The 20,047-nt window shown below is 38.4% G+C and overlaps 1 protein-coding gene across 1 annotated transcript; it reads left to right on the forward strand.

Annotated features, from left to right (window-relative positions):
- The first annotated feature begins 3,690 nt into the window (after window positions 1-3,690).
- Window positions 3,691-19,558, forward strand: LOC148132720 (uncharacterized). The gene is made up of 5 exons (XM_087949567.1): window positions 3,691-3,849; window positions 9,515-9,672; window positions 14,655-14,827; window positions 16,227-16,485; window positions 19,001-19,558. The coding sequence occupies exons 1-5, from the start codon at window positions 3,723-3,725 to the stop codon at window positions 19,556-19,558; spliced, it is 1,275 nt and encodes a 424-aa protein (XP_087805693.1). The 5' UTR covers window positions 3,691-3,722.
- The last annotated feature ends 489 nt before the right edge of the window (window positions 19,559-20,047 follow it).

Here is a 20,047-nt window from a genome sequence, read left to right on the forward strand (position 1 = left end):
GTGTCTGTGTGTGTACATACACAGAGAGAGTAATTTTATAATGATAAGCAGGTACATAGATGAAAGACTTCATCATCATTCAGGGACAATAAAAACGATGAACAAATAATTGAACTGCCTCAGAATAAGGTGCTAAAAGATATAGATTAGAATGCAGTGATGCAACCAGAGAAATGACATCACAAGGCAGGATCAGAACAGGCTGGGGGCAATGTCCTGCCACCTCAGAGTTGTTTTACATAACCAGCTTGCCTGCACTTATGAGAAGAGCAGACTACAAGATACCACAGTAACAACATCTCATCTACAACAGTTGAGCTGAAAAGAAGCCCATTCACCTGGCATTGTGCTAATTCCAAGGAAGAACTTCAATCTCCAGGCTAGTTACCTTTTTATTTAAAAAAATACCCGAATATTCCTGTGCCTTAAATAGACTCAAAGGCTATTTGGTCTAGTGTGTGGTTTTCTAGCCAACTAGATGTTTCTAGAAAATTCTATTTTTCCTATCCCATAATTAATGCTGCTATTGTGAGATTCAACCAAGAGCACCAGGCTAAGAGTAAACTGTATCCACTACAAGTAGGACTGTTGGCAGGGGTGGGCTGCTGGGGGTTCGCAGGGGTTTAGGAGATCCTTTAGCTAAGATTCTGCACAGTTTGGAGAACCCCCAAATCCCATTCCTGGCTGGCCCTGCCCACCCTACCTCACCGTGCCCAGGAGTCCCCATGCGGCCTGTTTTGGATGCAGGTAAGTGCATGGTGTGCACAGAGGCTCGGGAAGGGTGAAAAAAAGGGCCTCCCGGAAGTTCAGGAAGGCCAGAAACGGGCCCATTCCCAGCTTCCAGGGAGCCTCCGGAGCCCAGGGAGGTTGTTTTTGCCCTCCTGGAGGCTCGAGGAAAGCTTCTGGAACCTGGGGAGGGCAACCCCCCCCACCATGGTTCAAGAGGCCAACTAGGCCATGCCCACCATGGCCATGCCCACCCAGCAACCAGGCAGAGAACCCGTTGCTAAACAAATTTTGAAGCCCACTCTTGACGGTCATCTACTGAAGAGTGTTTATGGCCTTCTCAGCTGGAGATTTTGTTTCATTGTGAAGGCCACAAAAATAAAATCTTCCTCACTTTTCACAGATGTGTGGATGGATCTAATTCTAATCCCTGGTGTGAGTGGATCAGTGTTGGAATCTATTTTAAATGTAAATATATATCAGCATTCCCCAGCCACAATATTAGAAACCTCAGTCCCCAGAATATGTGCAGCTCTACTCCTTCACCCCAAAATTGGACTTAATATATTTTTAATAAACCCAGAATCCCTCCCCCACCAGTCGGTTAAAACACCCAAATGTAGACCACAACCATGTGGTCAAAAGCCCTCTCCTTTTTATGGTGTAAATTCTTCTCCCCCTTTAAGAAAAATTCTCAAGAAAATATTGACCCATCTACCTATTTTGCATCATTAATTTATTCTGCAGCTTCTGGCTATCCAAAATTAGTTATCTGTAGTACTCAGACATGAAAAGGTTGTTCATCCATTCTAACTAGAAGCTGTCCGGGTATGTTAGCTGTGCAAGCAGGAGAAATGTAGCCAATTACATTTGGGGATGACTCCGTTGAGGAAGTTAATACTGATCAAGGTGAAGCCCTGTTGAAAAACAATGCCAGTTTGAATATATAGGCTAGAGTTTCTCAACCTTAGTTGTTTTAAGATATGTAGAAAGCAGTTTCCAGAACTCTGAATTTGCTCGCTGAGAAATTCTGGGAATTGAAGTCCATAAGCCTTAAAGTTGCCATGGTTGGAGACCCCTGGCCTAGTGGACAGTTGCTTGGCCTATTCATTAACCTGGCCATTTTATCCCATCCCAACTGGAACAGCTGGAATTACATTGCCATGAAATTGAGAGAAAACAACTCTAAAAATAACAAATGGTTGTTTTTCAGCCATTCTTGAGAGAAATCCACGTCTCTTTGGAATAGCTGCTTATCAAAGTGGGTCCCCACAGTTTCTGCTGGCCAAAAGTGGGTCCCTGGGCCAACCTTATTGGACTAAAAGAATTCTATCAATGCTTCTCTTTCCATATGTCTAGGCCAGGAAAAGAAAAAATAATAATCCTTCACCTTCCACATTGCTGCATGTCATGGTGCAATTAAATACAGAGAAAAAAAAGGTCAGTAAAAAAATTACAATTCCTTTTTTTCCAATAACTTCACTGGCTTTAAAATAAAATAGGTAGGATGACAAATCCAGGAAGATTCAAAAAATTCTAGACACCTTTGAGCAGAAAGCTGAAATTTGAAGTTCTATAACAGGATAGGGAAAATATAAGGTACAAGTATAGGATGGAGAAGACCTAGCTTGACAGCAGTACCTATGAAAAGGATCTGGGTGTCCTGATTGACCACAATTTAAATATGAGCCAGCAGTGTGATGCAACTACTAAAAAGACAAATGTTACTTTGGAGTGCATTAACAGGAACATGGAATCCAGGCTGTGAAAAGTTCCTGTTCCACTTTACTCTGCCCTGGTCAGACCCCATTTGGAATATAGTATCCAGTTCTGAGCAAAATAGTTCAAAAAGGGCAGTTCAGAGTAGGGCTACCACGATAGTGAAGGTTCTGGAAACCAAACCCTATGAAGAATGATTAAATGAACTATACACCATCTTTAGTGTATACAAAAGATAAATGAAGGGAGATGTTATGGTAATCTTTAAAAAACCTGAAAAGCTATCGCCCCAAAGAGGAACTAAACTTATTCTGTATTGTCCAGAGGGTAGGAGCAGTGGGTTTAATGGATTGTACTACAATAAAGGGGTTCAAGCATGAATAGGATCCTCCTGAGCCATCATCCAGTGAAACAGGTTGCCGTGTCATGTGGTGGATTATCTATCACTTAGGCAACTCCAAACAAAGCTGGATGGTCTAGTGCAGGGGTTTCAAACTGAAGGCCTGCAGGCCAGATCTGGCCTGTGGGGTGCTTAGATGTGGCCTATGGGGTCGCCCTGGAAACAGCGAAGGAACGGCCCATGGTGCCTCTGCCAGCTAAAACAGAGCTCTGTTTCCGGCTGCAATGGCCTAACCCTCTGCAAGCAAAAATTGAGTTCCGTTTCTGGCTGCAAAGGCCTCCTGCAACCCTCTGCCAGCAAAAATGGAGCTCGGGAAATGGAGCATGTAGCCCTCCCGAGCTCCATTTTCACTGGCAGAGGGTTGCAGGAGGCCGTTGCAGCTGGCAGAGCACTCAGGCCACCCCACTGCTGACATGAGTGAGGTCGAGCTGGCCCTGCCCACCCCAGCCCTCCTGAGGTCAAACACAACCCTGATGTGGCCCTCAATGAAATCGAGTTTGACACCCCTGGTCTAGTGGATCCTGAACAGGTGGTTGAACTAAATAACTTCTATGGTCCCTTCCAATTCTATGTTTCCACAGCAAATGTATTTACTTGCTGCACTGAACTCACTGGGATTCTAGTACACACATATATGGCAGTAGATTTGGTCATAATAAAACCTATATTATAATGTTTGGCAGAGAAAAATAGAGACCTGTTATTCTTAGATCAAATAAGGGAGGTCTTGAAACTAGGCCCATCACCATTAAACTTCATATAGATTCCATCACTCTGATTTTCATATACTCTGATTAACTTTGATAAGGTTAAAGGAGCTCCAGTCATCTTAAACAATCAAGCTAAGCTGGCCTGATCTGACATATCTATTGGCCAGATGGGATTTTTGTCATGGATCAAAAGACAAAATTTTGCCCTGAGCTTTCAGAAGAATTCCAGCAGCGAATCTGTACCAGAAAGAGAAGTTCACAAGATAAAGAGTCATCATCATCAAGGTCTTTCAGGTGAGTCAAAGGTCTTTCAGGTGAGTCAAAAGGATGTTCTGTCCATCCAGAGAACTTAAGCTGCAATCCTTTCTTTTAGGGAATATGTCAATTAAACCGCAGTAACAATTGATAACAGTGCAAGCAAATTGCTCTTTCATAATCACCTATTGCCCCAATTCAAAATCAAACTGCTTTCTACCCAAACCCAGGTAAGTTATTTTGGTCCATTGGATGGAAAAATCCCTCTAGCCCTGGCAGTACTAAAACAATAAAATCAGATTTTATAGCTCACTGTTTGCAATCCCTTCAAATTATTTACAATCTGTTAGCCAGATTGATCATCTCATTTCGTCTAATCATGGAGCTAGTTCAATAAACTATATTATTGCTGGACCTAATTAGTTTTAGCATTGGTGAAACTCTTTTAAATGTAAGTGTACACTCATAATTTTATCTTTATAATATTTTTTAAAAAACCAATCTAGCTGAACAGAATGAAAATAAAAAGAGCAATAAAATGTGTTTATAACCCAGATAAAACCATCAGTCCGTATCTAAGGATGGGATCTCATATTTCACTAAGCCAAAATGCAATTTGCTGGATTTTGGCTTAGCATATTGTAGAAACTGAGCCTCTGTAAATCTTGATTTACAGCTTAGCAACTTGTATAATTCCAGATAAGTATAGTTTATTTAATTAACTGTAGCTTAGAATAAAGTTGAGAATAGGTCTAAAACATGCAATTTATAGACTCATAAAGATCTAAGCACTGAAAGATAATGGAATTGGCAATCTGCTGTAGAGAGTCCTAAAGGTAGAGAACAGCTTGAATTGAAAATCTCAATATTTAGACCAGATCAAATAGTATAACATATATTTTGAGATCTCACTAGCTCTTCAAGATAGTGAATGATAGCCAGTTATCTCCAAGAGACAAAAATAGGGTTTCTAATAACCAGCTGAAGAGTCATTATAAATTATGCAGCACATTATGATGAAATGATCAATATGAAAATCTTTGCATGGTGTGATGTACCTATAAATGCAGTTCCTTTTACTTTTTACTTATTGAATTAATCTCTATAGCAACTCATCTCACAGCAGTGCTCAAAATATGGAATATAGGATTAAAAGCAACAAAATAAAAATAACACATAATAATTGTAAAGATCAATAACACAATGATAGTACAATGGCACAGAGGGCAATCAAACCTGAGCCATATAACCACAGTCATAGCAAAGAAACTACTGAAGTGATGGGGTCACCCATAATACAAACTCCATGCCTGAAGAAAAAAAATCCAGGTTTTTGAGAATTTATGGAACACCAGCTAGGGTATGGCTAAACAAATTTTGGGGCATATGATTTTTCCAAAGGGCAGGTACTGCTACACAGAAAGTTTCTACCAGATGACACCGCTTAATAAATGTGACTTGGAGCATGTTCACCTTGCCAGATCTAGTCCCACTAGCAGTAACAGAGGAAGACAATCTCACAATCTCCCTGTGGGGCCATCTATGTTAAAAGGCAGTTTAACTGTTTTGATCTCCATTTGAGAATAACTGGGAATTGTAGTTCTGTGGTAGCAGAACTTTTTAGAAACCAGCCTGACAATTTACAAGGCACAACACCTACTGTATATTGCCATTGAGAGTGTAAATCAGGGTAGAGTGTAGATCTTCAAACTTGACAGCTTTAAGACTTGTGGGCTTCAACTCCCAGAATTCCTCCTCTTGTCATGTTAGCTCAGGAATTCTGGGAGTTGAAGTCCACAAGCCTTAAATTTGCCAAGTTTGAAGACACTTGGTGTAGATAAAATTTCTGTGCTCATCCAGATAACTGAGACCTTACCATGAAGGAGTCAATGCTGTGCCCTTTCTCAAGAAACCATATTTGGATTCAACTATTTAAGCAGCTTGTCCAGTCTCCAATCTTCCCTTTCTGTGGAAAGTTCTTGAAAAGTTGTAGGTGCTCAGTTACAGATAAAGTAGATTATCTGGATCCTTTTTGGTCTAGGTTTAGGCTGGCATACACAACTGAAATCATAATGATTATGCTTGCAGGTGGCCTCTGGAAGGTTCATGATGGGGACGATGCAACCAACCTGGCCCTCCTGGATCTCTCAGCATCTTTTGATACCCTTAACCATGGTATCCTTTTGAACCAGCTTCAGGGACTGGAGTGGGAGGCACTGGTTTGCTATGTTTCTCCTCCTTTTCCCATGGCTGGTTTCAATTGGTCCTGGAGGGGAGAAAGGTTGATCCCTAAGCCCCTGCTATGTGGGATGCCTCCAAGGTTTAGGCCTCTCTCCTCTCATTAACATTTACAGTACATGAAACCACTGGGTGAGCTCATTCACCAGCAAGGGGCACACCAGTACACTGATGGTACCCAGTTATACACTTCTACCCCTGGCTGAGTAAGTGATACTGTTGTGGTGCTACCTGGAGACTCTTACGGGCCTGGATTGGAAGGAACCATCTTCAATTTAAGCCTGGCAAGATGGAGTGGGGTTTTGGCCCCTTGGGGGTCTGTTGACTTCCATTTTTAACTCTGGAAGTGGTGGCATTCCCCCAGACAGAGATAATGTAGAATTTGGAGGCCCTCCAAGACTCATGGCTGCTTCTTGATAAGCAAGTGGAAGCTGTGGCTGGAAGGACTTTACACAGATGTGTCATATGTGCATAGGTGTGTCATATATGCTAATTGTATCATTTCCTGGACCGAGAAGCCTTGTTCACAATCACACCTTGTTCACTTCCCATTTGGATTCTTGCAACATGGCCTATGTGTGGCTGCTCTTGAAGACCTTCCAAGAATTACAACTAGTCCAGAATGCAGCATCACAACACGGTTGGGCAACCCCTAGGTTTGTCATATTACATCCTTATTGCATGAGGTGCAATGGCTCCCAGTTTTTCTCTGGATGTAATATTGAACTATGGTGTCACAGTGGTTAGAATGCAGTATTGCAGGCTAATTCTGCCAACTGCTAGCTGTTCGATTCTCAAGGTTGACTCAACATTCCATCCTTCCAAGGGGGCAATATGCTGATTCTGTAAACTGTAAACTACTATGACGTCTAAGTGCTATTGCTACTTATTATCACCTTTAAAGCCCTACAGGACCAGGTTATATATGGACCACCACTCCCTGAGGATACCTGCCTGTCCCAGCAGAATGGATAAAGTAGCTACATTCCAGGTCCCTTCTCTTAAATATTGCCATTTTGTGGCTCCTCAAAAGCATGCCTTTTCCATTGCAGTCTCTGTCCTATGGAACATTCTCCCCCAAGAGATCCAAGAGATCTCCATCCTTTTAATCTTGCAGAGAATACTTAGGACCTAATTCTTCTTATGGTCATAAGTTGAGGACTACTTGTATGTTGTTTTACTTTAAGTTGTAAATCACCTAGAATTTGATTTAAGATGTTTTAAATAAAAAATAAATAATATTTATACATAGCATGATTGCTTTGATTGTTATCTTTCTATAATATTAAGAGATGGAGGTCTGACTTCCAATTCATGGTTACATTTTTGAATTTCTGCTGTCTAAACATGGTAGGCGCAACATGGTGGCTCAGTGCTTAGTCGGTGGGCTTGTCAGATGCAAAACTGGCAAAAATCATGCAAATGCAACTAGTAGAATAATAATTAATAAGTACCACTTCAGTGGGAAGATAATAGTGCTCTATGGTGTCGTGCTGCAGAAATGTCTGTAGACAGTGCTGGCTCAATGGCCTTGAAATGGAGATGAGCACTGCCCCTATAGTTGGCAACAAGTAGTAGAGTAAAATCCATAGGATCTCCTTTACCGTTTATTTAAACATAACAAGGATAAAATGTAAGTATCCAACCAGAGACCCGCATCATTATTAAATCAAAGTATAAAATTAGTTGCCTCTATATTAGCAATTCTTTTCAGTTCATTTATTTCACATTATGCTAATCAGTCTGACTTTGAAGGGCAGACAAATTTCAAATCTTATCAGAAGGCTTTTAAACATAATAGTAGTTCATAGTAAAATTACCAAACTTCTTTTGACAATCCTCTGTGCATATAAACCACTTGTCTTAATTTGTGCTTTTTAATTAGACTGGGATTACCTTTCCTTAATATTACAAATAAATTGCACTTTAAATCATTTCCTAGTATTAGAGTTAATGAAAGAGATTCAACACAATTTAGCATGCCTAGTGTTACTGAACAAGAGCGATCGCTGTTCACTCTGTTATTTATATCTTGTTTAGAACCCTTTGGTTTTTATATTTAAAAACTATAGGTTATACAATAGATTGAAATTCTCAATAGCTAAATATTTTTGCAAGTATTTTCAGTCCATATAATACATTTAATAGAGATGTATAACTCCATAGTTCATTTTTCTATTAATTATTCCAAAACTAATTTGATTATATACGACCAAGTTACCAATTCTTAGCAAGTACTTGACAATCATTTAACATTAACCTTGCCCTTCAGGTTTTCCATCAGTATTTCCTCTCTAATTGAGTTGGTCCTTTTCTTCTCTTTCCTTCCAGCTTTTCCAGAATTATGGACTTCTCAACTATATTGGGTCTTTGCATAATGTGTTCAAAATATATCTTTCACCTTTAAAAAGTAACAATTTTAGAACTGATAATACAATTGTTAATTTGCATTGAAAATTTCAAATAAGTGGTCAAAAATTTTAATTCTTACAGTATTTTTAGAAAAAAAAAACATTTAAAAAAATGTTAGCATGCTTCAGTTTGGCAAGATTTTATCTATCAGGGAGGAACAATTTAAAAATCTGCTTCAAAGATTCATTTCATCACCATCTTAGTTTTGGGGTCTGAAATACATCTTAATAAATTCACAGAAATTTAGTTGAAATCCTAATCTGAAAAGGACAACAAGGAACTATTTTATATATTTATTAGGAATACCTAACATAAAATAAAATTTTCTACAATAAATCAAGTGAGGAAAGTAGCTGTATTATCTTTAAACCATTTGCACAGAAGTAAAATTATATTTATTGTCTATCTGTTCTAAGCCTCCTTAAGAACAACTTCAAAAAAAATGCTAATTACCCTGCTTGTATCTGTCACACTGACAATAATTCAGTGCTGAAAATCAGATTCCCCACCCACTCATATCACTTGGCATAAAGTAAAATATGGTAAATTGTATCTGTAGAAAAAGTAAAATAGAGTGTTTTAAAAGATACACAGACCCAAAAGGTTTTATTACACATGCCATTCTTTTATAAATGTTATTGAAGATAATAAGATTCTTCAGAACTATAGAGTACTCTGGTCAAGTATTTACTCTCTTAATATCATATATTAGTACTATGCTTGTTGACTATCTCTTTTCAGGAGCTGTTTTATTTTATAATAAAAATGAAAGAAGTGTTGACAAAACCACTGTGTTTAGCATGATAAGTAGAATCTTTGTACCTGAGATGATTATTATTTTTTCCTTCAAAAATTTATTAAATAAAATCTATTAAGTAAATATTAAAACATTGGACACAATGTGACTTTTCTGGCATTGTCTTTGCCATATATACCATGACCTTCTACTTTTCATACATTGCTAAGTTTGTACTATTAACATATCCTGTATATTCATTTGTATTTACAACATAACACCTCATAATTCTTGAAGGCCCTGATGTCTCATTTGCAGATAGTCTGGTGCTGGATCTCTTTCCCAGGACTGAGCAGAGTATGGATTTTACTTCTCTGGTCCAAGCCCCTAGCAAGGCAGGTCTGCAGAAATATCTTGAAAAAGGAGAATACCCTTCATTTCAGTATGTTGCCATGTTTGAAAGCAACTTTGTCCAGGTAAGAACCAGCCAACCTCTCCCAATCTGGAATCCTGTGGTTGTGTTCCATTGCAATTTCCACCATCCCAGTAGTGGGATCCTACCTTAGTTGCTACCAGTTTGGTGGGTGACCATGCATGCATGTGTGTGCCCCTAATGCACATGCCCCAGTGGTGGGATTTAAAAAAAATTACTACCAGTTCTGTGGGCATGGCTTGGTGGGCGTGGCAGGGGAAGGATACTGTAAAATCTCCAGTCAGAGGTGGTATTTGCCGGTTCTCCGAAGTACTCAAAATTTCTGCTACCAGTTCTCCAGAACTGGTCAGAACCTGCTGAATACCACCTCTGGCATACCCCTAACAAGCCAATCAGCTGAGAGGATGAAGAAACGAAAAGCGAGGAGCGACCCTCCCATTCTCCCATGCGCTTTTCAGTCTTTTATCCTCTCAGCTGATCGGAGGCTTTTTTTTTTTAACTACCGGTTGGGCGTAACCAGTAGTGATTTTTAGTAGCATACCACCACTGCACCATCCCCATCCAATGTGACTAGTTGGAGGTATAATATACCTAAAAGAGAGCATAATGGGAAGGAGAACGCTCCAAAATCTACAAGTTCTTCATGGTGTACTGTCACCTGGAAGGACATTAAGGAAATATAAATAGATGCGAGGTCAATGTGAACAGTTGATACATTGGCAAAAATGTTATTGACTTGGTTTAATCGATGGTTAGTTAAGCGGGGATGCTATGTTTATAATTCAAATGAACTCAGGCAATGTATATGAATTTCCTCTTTATCTTCCTAAAAATCTTGTTCACATTATTGACATATTTGAACCTAAGCCCAACCTCCTAATAATCATTGTATCAAACATCAATGTAGCATATTAAAGTTTTTTTCCCCACATACTAAGATTAAAGGTAGTCCTTGACTTACAACCAAAACTGAGCCCAAAATTCCTGTTGCTGAGTGAGACATTTGTTCACTGAGTTTTGTCACATTTTGCGACATTTCTTACCCCAGGTGTTAAGTGAATCACTGCAGTTGTTAAGTTAGTAACATGATTGTTAAGTGAACCTGCCTTCCCCATTGACTTTCCTTGTCAGAAGTTCACAGAAGGTCAATCAGGTGATCCCAGGACTCTGCAACAGTCATAAATATGAGTCAGTTGCCAAGTGGCTGAATTTTGATCACGTGACCATGGGGATGCTACAATGGTTGTAAATGTGAAAAACAGTCATAAGTCCCCTTTTTCAGTGCTGTTGTAACTTTGAATGGTCACTAAATGAATTGTTGTAAATCGAGGACTATCTGTATGTATATCTTCTGTGTAATCTGCACTTGAGCTTGAAGATCTCCTTTTTCAACTGTTTCTCCAGCTATTTCATCTTCAAGGAACTAAAGGTTTGCGGATTGTCTCTACCTTACTTGTTTTTTATTATATTTAAATACACATTTATTGTTTTTCTTTTTCTTATTTTTCTGAAAAGAGATTGGCTGGTAGATATTTATCAAGAACTACCTGTATACTGATCTGAAATTAGTAAAGGTCTTTGTATACTCTCAATGGTTTTCATATTGCTTGAGATGGTCAGTACTTTAGTAAACTAGTAACTAGGTAGTTACTGACTCACCTTCTGTTCTGGAAGAAATGCTTCAAAAAAGGACAAGTGATGAGAACTCTTACCTTGCTCATTTCCCAGATCCTGAAATTTCCTTTTCCCTACAACAGCCAAGGTGCTCCCTACATCCTCTCAGTAGCTTTCTTTGCACAATGGTTGATTCCTTTAACCATGAAAAGAATAAAGTTTAGATGGGTGAAAACAATAGCATCATCACAGGAGGACTCCAGACCAGTTTGAGAACAGCCAAGATTTATTTTCCCATTCTGCTGTGATATCACCATAATCAATCCAGAATTAATATTTGCTTTGTTTTAGATTCTGATGCTTCATATATCAGGGTGAACATAAGTTTTATTCTTCCTCCTAGCTCTGAAACTTGATCCTGCATGAGAAATGTTTAGATCAAGATTTCTCAACCTTGACAACTTGAAGAGGTGTGGATTCCCACAATTCCCCAGTCAGCAAAGCAGGCAGAGGAATTCTGGGAGTTGAAGTCCGCATCTCTTCAAGTTTCCAATGTTAAAAGACACTGTGCAAGATGGAGCTTTTGTAGATCCCCAATAGCAGGGGTGTCAAATTCGATTTCATTGAGGGCCACCTCAGGGTTGTGTTTGACCTTGGGGGGCTGGAGTGGGTTGACATCACTTGTGTTGGGGGCACCTGTGGTGGCCCAAGCGCTTTGCCAGAGAAAACGTGTTCGCAAGCTCCATTTTCAGCTGCAGTCCTCTGCTAGCAAAAATGGAGCTAGGGAGAGCTCCATTTTCGCTGGCAGAAGCACCACAGGACAGTCCTTAGCTGTTTTTAGGGCAGCCCCATAGGCCAGTTCTAAGCATGCCATGGGCCAGATCTGGCCCCTGGGCCTTGAGTTTGGCACCCCTGCCCTACAGTAATACAGACAAAAATCAATGGTTAGAGAGTTAATGTCTTCGCTTCAATGAAGTCCCAATCTTATTTTTTCCACCCTTTATTTCTCTTTTATGATAAATGTACCGTATTTGCCGCGTATAAGACGACCCGGCATATAAGACGACCCCCACCACCACCGGAAACGCCCTCCAGAAATCCCCAGGGCTGCAGCGGCAGGGCAGAGTGCCAGGGTCCGTGGGAAGAGCGGGAAGGCTGCAGCCTCGGGCGGAGCGAGGCGGCGGGATGAAGCGGAAGCGACGCAGGGGATCCAGGAAGCTAGAGGCGCCTTCGCTGCGTCCAACAAGCATCCGAAAGCCGGCAGTGGATATACCGGCGTATAAGGCGACCCCCCACTTGGAGGCATGTTTTTCGGGGCAAAAAGTCGTCTTATACGCCGGCAAATACGGTATTTGTTCCTGCAAAATATATAGAGAATAGACTTACTGCTGAAGAATGTGGTTAATCCTCAACACTAAACAAATTATTTTAGGGTTTTGCTAACTAACCACATGTATTTGAATCTCAGCACATGAAAATGTATTATGCTAAAAAAGTACATCAAAGAGATAGCAGTGATACATGAATCAATACAAAATAAGGTTGCATGGCCTTGAAATTGGAAAAATGCATGTACATACCTACATATAGACAAGAAAGGAGAGGTAAGAGAATGCACAGGTTAAACAAGTAACTGCACTAGTTCCTCTTGCAATCAGAGTTTTGCTTCAGGACTTACAAAGAAGAGTGGAGCTACACACAGGGAGAAAGAAATACCAAAGCTACTGAGGAATATGAAATCAGATTAAGTAATACAGGCTAAATAATGGCAAGAGAAAATAATATGAAAAGCAGGTTTACATTTACTCATTTAGTATAGCACAGCTTTTGAATGTAAAACAGGCTAATGAATACAGCAGTACAGATGTTTTTTTCTGAGGACTCTACAATGAACAAGAACTTATGTAAAAACTAAGTTTGAAGAAGCAAATAGTTCAGAATTGGAAAGGAAGTGAGTCTTTCGAAAGGGCATTATAGTGAAAGCAATAGTCTCTCTGTAGGTAACATATGGCTGTGAATATTGGAGACTGACAAGAGCAAAAGAGGATAGCCCATATTATGGATTTGGAGATAATTACTAACACTGCTGTAGACTTGAATAACCAACTAATCAATTTTGTAGGAAATAAAGGTTTGCTGCTCCTTTGAAGCAAAACTCGGCAAGCAGAAACTCACTTATTTTGTCCATGTGATTTAGCTTGCAATGGACTACATCAAATGACTATATTTGGCAAGATATTAGAGAAGTAAAAGGAAGTGAAGATAATGAATGTGGTTAAGATTGATCAAAGGGATTAAAGACCTTGGGAGAGTTTTGAATTATTGCTAAAGACAAATCAAGATAGCAAATACACTGCAGTCACCAGTACCTAAACCTAATTTAATACTATCTAAATGAAAAATTTGCATTGGCAAGAATAGTTACCTCACTTGATAGTTCAAAACACTTCCCACTCAGAGGATGTCATATGGGGAAAAAATGTACCACCATAAAAATCAGGTAAAATGTTGGTTGGGTCCATGTAATTTTCTGCAGTAGATTAAAGTGGAATTAAGATAGTCCATTCTTCAGTGCATTGTAGAGCTTCAGCCACTGACATAACATATTGTACAAAACAGGCTATTATATTGAATTTATAATGTGTTTAAATTGATTAAAGTGGAATTAAGATAGTCCATGCTTCAGTGTATTGTAGAGCTTTAGCCACTGACATAACATAGTGTACAAAACAGGCTATTATATTGAATTTATAATGTGTTTAAATTGTTTGGGTATAGCACATTAGAGGAACTGTCAAGAGTATATTCATGAACTGGAATAGAGCTTAGTAAGCCAATGAGAGCTGAATTGGGGGCTGCAACTTAAAGAGAGAATCTTGGCATGGTTTATCTCTGTTCTGTGCTCAGCTCTAAAGTGAAAGAGAAACTAACTTGCTTGCTTGCTTGTTGAAATTGAGTTCTGCTCTGAACTGGAGCTGTCACATATCTGTTCTGAGGCATCTGAGCTGCTGCTTGTGTTTTTGCTTATGATACGTTGAAATAATCTACAAATGGTATTGTAAACTTTACTCATGCATTATGTTTATAAAGAAGTTAATGATCCTGCTGAATGAGTCATTGTGTGTTTTCTGGACTTGAATTTCTGCTGCAAACTCTAAAAGGAACGTATTAATTATGTGTTATAAACCCAGCTTTAAAGTTTAGCAAGTTGAATAAACCCATCTCTTCAAATATTTTGATGGTGCAAAGGAAATGATACACAGCATATATCTCAATACCAGTAGTGAAAAACAAATTATTTCAGTGGAGCTGTTAATTATCCCTCTCACACATACAGTATATCCTTTGTTTGTGTTCTTCCTTGAAAAAAAGCTTCTCTTTAACATCTGTTTCTGGTTTCCTTCATCCCAGGTCACAAGAAAAGGCAGACATGTCTTCATCCACAACTCCTCCAATGAAGCCATAATAGGTATTGCTTCCACCAACAGCAAGTTGCCATTGCCCAATCTGATGTTTATTGCTCGTCCTGTTGCAGAACAGGTCTCCTCGTCAGGCTCGCAAGCAGAGGAACTGACCCTCACCAGGTTAAGTTACAGAAGTGATCCAACTGCACCTATTCAAAGTTTGTATTTGCTAACAGCTGGATAAAAAGTAACAGGGTTATAGTGCTAGGGAGAAGAGTAAATAAAGAGATAATCATTTGGACAGTCTTCTGTAGACTAGATCTGTTGAATTACATATAGCTGTTACCATCTGCCAATCACATGCTGACTGGGAGAAGATAGGAATTGTAATATAACACAAACAGCCCCAGATATTGATCCAAATATGAACTTAGAACTTAGAATAACTTTATTATCACTTTGAATGTACACTAATTGGCATACATTAACATGAAATTTGGCTGCATGCAGCTCTCAAAGGGTCTCCACCTCCAATATACACTAATAAACATGACAAAAAAGCAAATAAATAAATACAAAATTATGCCTATACCCACGTATAGTATAAGACACAGAGAAACAACACAGTCTATTTCTGATGTATAGAAAAACTAATCTTGTAAGTTTACCAGACAGATGGCATAGGGAACAAAGCTGTTACAGAATCTAAAACCTGCTAGAAATACTTCAAAACCTCCTCCCAGAGGAGAGCAACAGAAACAGACCATAAAGTGGGTGTGTGGGGTCTCTAACAATGCTTTGAGCTCTAAACATATAGCGCTTATAAGCAGTATCCTGAATAACAGGAAGTGAATTTCCTATAATCTTCTCAGTTGTCCTTACTACTCTCTTCATGGACTTTCTATCTGAGGCACTGCTGCCACCAAACCAAACAGTGATGCAGTGTGTTAAAATTGTGTCTCTGTAAAAATGCATAATTAGAAATTGTACCTAGCTTTACCACCACCCAAGTAATAAATGTTATGCAAAAAGGATGTTTTGTGATAACTATTAAAAGCACCAGATTGTTGTAATTCTTTTACAGAGGAGAAGCTATATAGTGTGGGTGGCATTTTTAAAGAACCTGTCCTGCTGATCAAATTGATCTGCAGGACAAGTGGCCCTACAGATAGGCAGGCACTAATCCCTAATCTCAGCCCTTTAAATTCTGTTCAGTAGGCACGGGTTTCAGGAAGGGCATCATGTATGTAACTCATGTATCTTGCATTAGTTAGCAATTAGGGCCCCACATTTTCAATCAGTGACAATTTCCAGCCATTTTTCAAAAGTTTGCCAAGATTAAAAAATTATAAAATTTCATTTCTGAATCACACATGAACTGTATACAATGATGCTCCTTCAGACAATATGGTTTGTTAATGGCATAGCATAGATGAATTAAACACATTTTATTTGTTCATTTGTTTGGATCGTTGTTATTATCTTAATAATATTTTAAATAAAGGGCAAATATATCCACAGTTCTTTGAGGGCTTGCAATGAAAGGTTCTATATATTTATTACTTTGGTATAATTTCAGACTCCTCCCTTTGAAGTTTGTGCGGATTTCAATCTACAATCCCAAGAAGCAACTCATCAAAATCCAGCTGATCAATGGACGCTCTTATTACCTACAATTTCAGGCATCTACTAAGGAAGAAGAGGCTCTGTTTGAGCGCTGGTTATCACTAGTCTATCTTCTTCATCATCCTCCATCTTGCTACCTGACAGCTCAACCTACCTCCTGCACAATAACTGACAGCCTAAGCATTCAAATCATCCCAAGTGAGGAGGAAACTGTAAGAACAAACATGGACTTACACAATTTGGTGCCTTACTCATAAGACAATGAAAATGTGGGGTCTTTGATTACTCTCTCAGCTTGATTGTTTTATTGCAGATATTTCATTACCAATCCAGTGCTAGTCTGATACTGTTAACTAGTTTGGGAATGAAACCACTGCAAAAACACAGCCAAGCTCAGAGAGCATCAAGGACCCCAAATTTCAGATCCTGAGCTAAACATATTCTCTTTTATTGGCAATGGAAATATGTTGGGATATTGTCTTAAAACTGGGTCAAGAATTAAACAAAAGCCTGAATTTAATTCACAATATTTCCAGCAGAGGAATCTTAAAAATGCTCCCTATCTGTCTGAATTATTGGCGAGCAACTCAACAAACTATTTAAAATCATTTAATTTTTTTAAAATAGACTACTTCATTAAAAGTTACTCCATTTAAAATTACCCAAACATTTTAAATTACATTTAAACATGAGAAAATTAGGAATTAAAAAATGGATCAATAAAACCATCAAAATTATTTAGAAAGCCATCTTAAAAATGCTGCAACCTCTTTTTAAAAATTAAAGCAATTTAATCATAGCTCCAGTGAGGTTGCAAAGTTACAGTATTGTGTAGGCGTGGGATAGAAGAAAGCCCTTTCTGTAGAAAGAATCATGTCCAGTTAATCATCTGTCATCCTTTCCTTCTGTCAATCTAGACAGGGCACAGCTGAACCAAGGAAATGTTTCAACATTCTGATTGGTAATATTTATTAGAAGAAAGTTGAAAGTTACAGCAGAAGAATTGTAACAATTATTTACTTTCAAATGAGGCACTCATATATAGATAATATATGGTAGCAAAGCCCTCTTTCATTTTCTTGTATTAGTACAGCAGGGGGTAGAGCTGTGCCATCAAGCTAATGTCAACTTCTAGAAATCACACAAATAGATTTTCTCCTAAAGAATATGTCTCTATCTGCAACCTGGTTTTTCATATCTACAACAGTACACTCATCATTGTTATAAATCAATCCACTACTTTACTACTGGTTATTCTCTTCTCTTTCTTTCCACCTTTCCCAGCATTACATTCCCAGCTACATCACATCTTCATATGTCTCTGAAGTACATAATATTTGAGTTGCTATTCTGATGTTTATTTCTTGATTTCTTGCTGATTCCTTTACTATTTATATAAAAGGCCAAAAGTATCTACCAATTCAATATCTTCAAAATCAGTTGTACTAGACTGGTCTTTTTCACATTTTTCCACTGTCCATTTTGATTTCCATTAAAGCTTGCAGATGATTTGCATTTGAATCTTTCAGAACAGAGTCATTGGCCCACTGAGGGTTGTTGATTATTTTTCCCATAGTTTTAAAACCATTCTTCTTCCAATTCAGCTTCCCTTGATGTATACTCTGCATATAAGTTGAATAAATAAATGCATATAAGTTGATAAATTGAATAAGTGGAGAGTATATTGTCTCACTCTTTTGCCAGGCAGGAATCAATCTGTTTCTCCGTTATCAATCCATACTTGGATTCATGACCTATGTGTAGAATTCACATGAGGAGAATGAGATGTTCAGGGATTTATAGTTTTCTAAGCACATTCCATAGCTTGACATGGCTAACACAATCAAAGACCTTTCTACAATCAATGAAGCATATACTGACTTTGCTTTGCACTTTTGTAATGCTGGGTGATTCCTCCATTACCCAGCATTTATCACCTATAATATTTCATTTTCTTTCATTTTTTCTAAAACTAACGTGAACAACCTTTTCTATATAGGGCTCTAATCTGCATTTGACAATCCTAGACATTATTATTTTCTGGCACATGAAATCAAGCATATTGTACCAAGAGTTTGTTCACTGTTAAATCTCCTTTCTTCTGTGTTGATATGAATATTGATCCTCCAAATTTATTGGCCACAATGTCTTCAGAATTGTTTTACGCAAGTAAAATATCAGAAAAAATTAGGAACTTTTGGTAAAATATTATTTCTGTTTAGCAGCAGCATGTGCAAAGCTTGCTAATTTCCATAGAATTGTCTTCTTGTTTAAATTCATCAGACATTCAATTTTATTAAATAATGCTAAGATGATTTTCATATAAGGAGAGGCTCCAGACATTTTCCACTTGCTTAAGTGAAAACAGGCAAGTACAATAATGGAAAAAATTTCTAATTTCCTTGTAGCAAGGCAGAAGCACATTCTACATGGGATATTGAGAAATTGGCCTTCTCAACTTGTGGATGCCAGTTGCTGGAACCACAGTCTTGTAAGTGCCTCTGGGAGGGCTGGCTCTATAACACACCTCAGATAGTATTCACATTCAATTATGATTTAATTAAGTGTGTGAAATTTTCCTCCAGGAAAATTCCATCTAGGATGTTTTTGTTAAGGCTTACTATATGGTAGGCAGGTTAGCAAATCTCTAGCAGTGTAAGATGACTCAAGTTTTTTGTGGTAGTTGTAACCATCTTTTTATTTCTTATTTACTTCCTCAATTTCCAGGAAGAGCTCCAGGAAGAAACCCAAAAAGGATTGCAAGAAGGATTCCCAAAGGGGTTTGAAGAAGGGTTCCCAGAAGAATTGCAAGAAGGATTCCCAAAAGAATTGCAAGAAGAATTCTCAAAAGGATTCCAAGAAGGATTCCCAAAAACTTTCCAAGAAGAATTCCCAAAAACTTTCCAAGAAGGATTCCCAAAAACTTTCCAAGAAGGAGGCTCAAAAGGATTCCAAGAAGGAGGCTCAAAAGGATTCCAAGAAGGAGGCTCAAAAGGATTCCAAGAAGGATTCCAGGAAGAATTCCATAAAGATGTGAAAGATTCTGCACGTTCAAAGGTGCAAGAGCAAAAACAGAAGGAACCAGAGCAAAAATCAGTAGTGCACTTGCCAAAGACCACAAAAATATCTCATCAGAGCTTGGTTTTCCCTGATGAAGAATATACTGAGGATGAGCAGCAAAGACTTCAGGAGAAACCTAAAATGACTCATAGTGAAATGAAGAATTTTCTGAAAGCAGAGAGCTTTGAGCTCTATAAGGGTGAAACTCCAAAACCTTCCAGGTAAGCCTGGAGAAGAAAGGAAGCATTTGGTAAATTGGTCATATGGATCATCCTGCCAAACCCTGTAGTGAAGAAGATCTTACTATATTCTTTGTTAGTATTTTGATAGTCCAGGAAGGAGAAAAAAAGTCAAAATTCTCTGTCTGGATATTGGAACAACGTAGGCAATCAGATCTCTCCATATAAAAATATTCATCTTACTGCCAAATGATAGGGAGAAATTTATTATTCCATAGCTGCATTACTGAAGTAATTCTGGTTAATTTTTAGTTTTGCATGATACATTGAACTGAATATTACTTAAATGACCCAGGTTTCCACAATATGCTAAGCCACAAAAAACACACCAGCCTAGTTTGATAATAACTACAATTTGCAAATGTTTTTAGTAGGTTTAATCTTTGTTTGATCTGATTAGGTTTGTTATGTGAACATAATCATAAGGCTCAGATGACAGCCACCAAAGATTATCTTTACCTGCTTTAGCATACTG

The sequence above is a fragment of the Notechis scutatus genome, chromosome 1 (genome assembly GCF_049901735.1).
Source record: "Notechis scutatus isolate UNSWTSFEM ecotype Mainland chromosome 1, rNotScu1.2, whole genome shotgun sequence".
Taxonomy (NCBI): Eukaryota; Metazoa; Chordata; class Lepidosauria; order Squamata; family Elapidae; genus Notechis; species Notechis scutatus.